Here is a 5,077-nt window from a genome sequence, read left to right as displayed (position 1 = left end):
CACACACACTCACTCGGGTGTGAGCCTAGAGTCAGGACACACACACACACACACACTCGGGTGTGAGCCTAGCGGCAGGACACACACACACACACACACACACACTCACTCGGGTGTGAGCCTAGAGTCAGGACACACACACACACACACACTCACTCGCGTGTGAGCCTAGCGGCAGGACGTTAGGCACAGCTCGTGTGCCTGCACCTGGGACCATGCAGAGCTGTGGTCCCGTCGGCCCAGCTCGCGCTTTACACTGGAACGTGTTCCTGGTCTCAGGCAGCACAGAAATTTAACGAGAACCGTCAGCCCCTCCCGGGAAGTGGAGAAGCCTGGCCTGGGGCACCCCTCAAGGAGGAGAGAGAGGCGGGGCCACGTCAGGGCGGCCAGGACCGTCACACCACCTGACAGGCCCAAGGCCAAGGTCAGAGGAGGACCGGGCGCAGGCACGGCCACGGAACGGCCCCGGGAAACACACCGAGGGCGGAAGGCAGACATAAAAAAGGTAATTCTCAAGCAAAGCAGATCCTCGCGTCTCGCACACAAAGCCCAGGGGGCTCTGGCCACGCTGCCCCCCGAGTGGGCAGCAGGGAGAAGGCGTGTCCTGAGAAGCCAGGCCCAGGCCCAGACACTTCTAAACGCCCCGCGTGCAGGCGCCTGTTTCCAGGTGAGAAGGGGGTGAAGGGGGGGGGCGGGGGGAGCAGGGGCAGAGCACGTGTTCTCCCCCTGCCCGTCCAGCCCCACGGCTGACACCCGGCGGGGCCCACACACAGGAGAGCAGAGCGCGGGCGCAGGGGCCATGGCGGGTGGGGGGCCGAGGCTGCTTCGAGGGGATGACACCTCAGAGGGACGGGGCCTGGTGCGTCAGATGCGGGTTAACTGGCGAGGGACTATGCCCCGTGCATATCAGAACCCTTATCTCTAGTCCTCACACGTGCTAAGCAGATAGAGCTGCTGTGTCCCGTGCAGATAAGGAAAGTGGAGAGAGGACCCAGAGCCACCGCCTCCCGGAGCCGGGGCCGCGGGCTCTGATTTATGCAGGACCAGACGTGAGGCTGCGCGAGAGCCTCCCTCCGGAACAAAGAGATCCCCGCACCCCAGGAAGCGATCTGCACAGACACCAGCACCTCCCATCCCGCCAGCCCATCCCTGGCTTCCTGGTGTCCTGGGTGGAGGGGGTGGGGCGGGGGGAGGGGGAGCCGTCTGCCAAAATAGTTTACGGCCTTAAACTCCTCTCCCGGGTGCGGGTGCGGGTGCGAGCGCAGCACAGCCTTCCCCCGGCACGCTGCGGTGTTACAGCCACATGTGCTCTGGGCAGCGCCGTGAGGGAGGCCCCGGGACCCCGCCAGGCCGGCTTGGCAACGGGAGCCCACGTGTGGCTGGCGTGGCTGCGGCCGGAGACCCTGAGAGCCGCGGACGCAGGCGAAGCAGCCGAGGCTGCGAGGAAACGGTTAAGTCGGAAGAGGGGAGGGAGAGAAGAAAAGAAAATCTGCGGAGATTTAAACTGTTCCAATAACTAACCGCACGGATCCTGCTGCTCCTCTGGGGCCACCCGGCCGGGCCCCCCAGGACGGCAGGCCCACGACGGGCTGCCTCGCCCACTGTCCGCTCCGTGGCCACGGTGGGCGGCCCTCGGCCACGGCCCTGCCCAAACCGTGGGTCTCCCAGAGCATCGGTCTCAGCCTCTCTAACCCTCTCATGCACTATAGGGGGGGTGTCTGTTTTCGTGTGTGCGTGCATCATGCATACATGCATGTACACGTGTGTATACACATGAACACAGGCAGTGCGTGTGGACGGGTGGTCCCCCTGGGGAGATACGCGTCTGCAGGGAAGGCTGAGCGTGTGAAAACCTTCAAGCCTCTAACCGACAAGTCGCTGAGACACAAGGCAGGGGCCGGGGCGGCTCGGGAAGAATCTTAGGTATGAACCGCGAACCGCTAACGCCTTCCCCGCGCCGCCCGGGGACCAGCCGCAGGAGCCTCGCTTTCGCTGAAAAGCAGGACGGCCCGCAGCCTCTATTTCTGATGCAATGAACGCGGGGCACGTCCCGCCACCCACACCCTCTCCGCCGGAGGTGTGCTCCGGCCGTCGTGTTTTCTCAGCACTTGTTCAGAAACACATGTCAGCGGCGTGTTTTCGTTTCTGCAGATTGCATTAATTACGGGCTCGCAGACCCTGCCAGCCCGAGGCCTGCGGAGCTGGGGGCTGCAGGCTCAGCAGGGCCAGCGGCCGCGGCTTGGCGCAGCCCCGGGACATAGCTCGGCGCTTGGCACCGCGCGGGCCGACCAGGGCCACGGCCTAGAAGCTGCAGCTAAGAAAGGAAAACACACGGCGGTCAACCGCAGTGACCCAGGCGCTGGGCGCGCGCCCGCGGCTCGCACAGCCCGGCCCTGGGGGAGGACCGCGGGGCCAAGTGGCCCCGGGGCGCAGGCGACTCCTCCCTCCCACTCTGTCCGTTTACCCCAGTGACCAATGACCCTTCTTTGTCGTGTCCCCCGCCTTCCTAACTCCACAAAGGCAGCGTCTCCGGGAAGCCCCCCCCCAACCTTGGGGGCCACAAGGGGGGCCCAGGGCTCGCAGCCCCTCCAATCTGCTCCGCGCCCACGCGCAGAGCCCGCGGACGGGCGCGCTCCAGAGGCCGGGGGGCACCCAGTCCCTGGTGCGTCCGCCCTGAACACTCCGCGGGGCGGCGCCGGCGATCCCAGACCTTGTGTCGGGGCGGGCGCGTGGGACCCTGCACACCCCTCAGTGGGGAGCGCACTCCGACTCCCCCCACCCGACCCCGCGGCGCTCGGCCCCACCCCCACCCGCCCAGTGCGCCCTTCGCAGCGGGCGGCAGTCTAGCCCCGAGCGGAGCGCACACCGCGCACCCGCCCGCCCGAGTCCCACCTGCCCGGCCCGCGGGCGGGAGGAGGCACCCGCCTCCAGGGTCACCTGCTCCGCTCCGTGGGGACCAGGGGACTCACCGTGAGCGCCGAGAACTTCTGCGCGGGCGCCGGCGGCAGCAGCCCCGCGAGCAGCAGCGGCAGCCAGCAGAGCCGGGGCGGCAGCATGGTGCGCGCGGGCGGCCGGAGCGGCGACACGCGGCGGCGGGAGCCTGGCGCTGGGCTGCGGGCGGCCCTCCCCTCCGCTCCAGGCGGCCCGGCTCGACCAGCTGCCCTCCCGGCGCAGAGAGGTCCTGCGTCCTTTAGGGCTTCCCCGGCTCCTGTCAAATAACTGCAGAGCCTCCTGCCTCCTCCCTCCTCCCCTCCCCTCCCCTCCCCTCCCCTCCCCTCCAGCCCAGAGCCCCACCTCCTGCGCCCGCAGCGCGCCCGCTCAGCTCAGATGCCGCTGGGGCGCAGGGGCCACCCCCAGGGAGCTGTGTGCGCGCCTCCTTCCCGGCGCGGTGCACACGCACGCGCGTGGATGGCACACATGTGCGCGCACACACATTACACACACATGCACACACCACGCGTGCATGTCTGTCTGGGAGAGCTCCCTGGCCCAACCACAAGGTGCGCTGGACCTGGTCCCTGCAGGCCCACCCCTGCGGGCCTGGGTCTCCCACCTGCGTCACCCAGAAGCCTAGGTCAGACCCCAGCCGCCCCGCCCTCCCCCCCCCCCCCCCGCCGCCCCAGCCTCTTCAACCTCTGGACTCCAACTGCACCTGGTCCAGCCCGGAGGTCCCACTCCAACTTGCTGGCGCTCGGGCAGGGCAGCTGTCAGCACCACCGCGTCCAGAGATGAGAAATGGCCGGCGCTGCGCCTTGGGGTCCTTGCGCAGGTTCATCCACGCGGGGGGCGGCGTGTTCGGAGGCGCACGCAGCGGGGGGGGGGTGACCCGCGAGGGGGGCTGGGCAGTGCCTGCGTGGAGCCGCCCCGCCCCGCGGCGGGTGTTTCGGGGACCACGGGGCGGCGGAGGCGCAGGCTCCGCGTGGAGACGGTGGAATCCGGGAGGCTCTGCACACCCAGACGCTGGACGGGATCCATTGCAGACAGCATTGCTGACATAGTTTAGCCTTGGCTTACAGCTTCACAGGAAGAAGCCCGGTTCTGGCTCCGCAGAAAACCAAGAGCGAGGACGGGCGAGAACAATGCACCGATTGACTGGGGGGGAGACAAAACCTAGAACGTCCAAATCTGGTCTTTAATCGGATGTTTAATCCGGAGCTGCAGCCCCGGTGGGGGAGGGGCCCACCCCGGAGACAAAGGCTGTGTGTTCGGGCTGGGGGGCCCCTGCGGAGGGGGAGGCTCCCACTTCCACAACCAACGTGACGGACAGATGGACACCGGCCCCGAGGGATGGGGACGGGCGCCTGTCCCGGGAGGGGGCTGCGCACCTTCCTGGGCCCATAGAACGTATGTATGAAGCGCTTTAAAGTGTAAACACATTCATTCCTCGGCGGAAAGGGCAATAAAACGCCCAGGAGGGCGCAGGGTCCGAGCAGCAGGTGAGTGGAGCAGCTGCGAGGGATTAAGCGAACCAGGCGTGCCCTCGGGAAGCTCCGTAAAAATTAAGGTGAAAACGAAACAGTCAATCCGGCCAACGCTCAGACCCTCCGAAGCAGAACCTCGACACCCAGAGCCAGCTCCGCTCCTGCCGAAGCCGCCCGCGGGGCACCCTGCCTCTGCTCCCGGCCGAGGCCCCGGCACGCGCACTCAGGTCTGTGCACTTGGCTCTGGAGCTCACACACTTGGAAACAGGCTCCTTGCTTGGCCCTCATCGGCTTCACCACGGCGGGCGAGGAGTTAATTATCCCACTTCACAGGCGAGGCCGCCGGCACCAGAGGCAGGTGCGCAGCCGGGTCCCACAGGCAGCGGGTCAGGGCCAGATGCCCGGCGTGCGGCGCTGGCCACGGCCCCACTGCTCTGGAGGCGTGGAGGTGCCCCGGGGCCAGGGGGCGAGTGCTAGGCCCTCGGGGCCTTCTGTTGGAATCTCCACCCACGTTCACACACCCACTGCAGAGCCGGGTCCCAGCCCGACCCGGAGGGCCACTGGGCCTGCCTTCCTGGACCCCGGGGGCGGGTGCTACAGATGCCAGAAGCGGAGTGTGGAGACATAACCAAGTCCCATTTTCAGGGGGAAATCGA

The 5,077-nt window shown here is 67.5% G+C and overlaps 1 protein-coding gene across 2 annotated transcripts in view; it reads right to left on the bottom strand.

Annotated features, from left to right (window-relative positions):
- The window catches only part of SMOC2 (SPARC related modular calcium binding 2), a 76,787-nt gene extending 73,573 nt beyond the window's left edge, over window positions 1-3,214 (bottom strand). For both annotated transcript variants that reach the window (XM_054722501.1, XM_054722502.1), the window contains exon 1: window positions 2,970-3,214. In XM_054722501.1, the coding sequence (XP_054578476.1) occupies window positions 2,970-3,056 (87 nt within the window). In that variant the 5' untranslated portion in view covers window positions 3,057-3,214. The remainder of the gene's footprint in view (window positions 1-2,969) is intronic.
- Window positions 3,215-5,077: the final 1,863 nt, after the last annotated feature.

Source organism: Eptesicus fuscus, chromosome 10, assembly GCF_027574615.1.
Source record: "Eptesicus fuscus isolate TK198812 chromosome 10, DD_ASM_mEF_20220401, whole genome shotgun sequence".
Lineage (NCBI taxonomy): Eukaryota > Metazoa > Chordata > Mammalia > Chiroptera > Vespertilionidae > Eptesicus > Eptesicus fuscus.
Note: the sequence above shows the minus strand (reverse complement) of the source record. Positions and strands in the feature narration are given on the sequence as shown.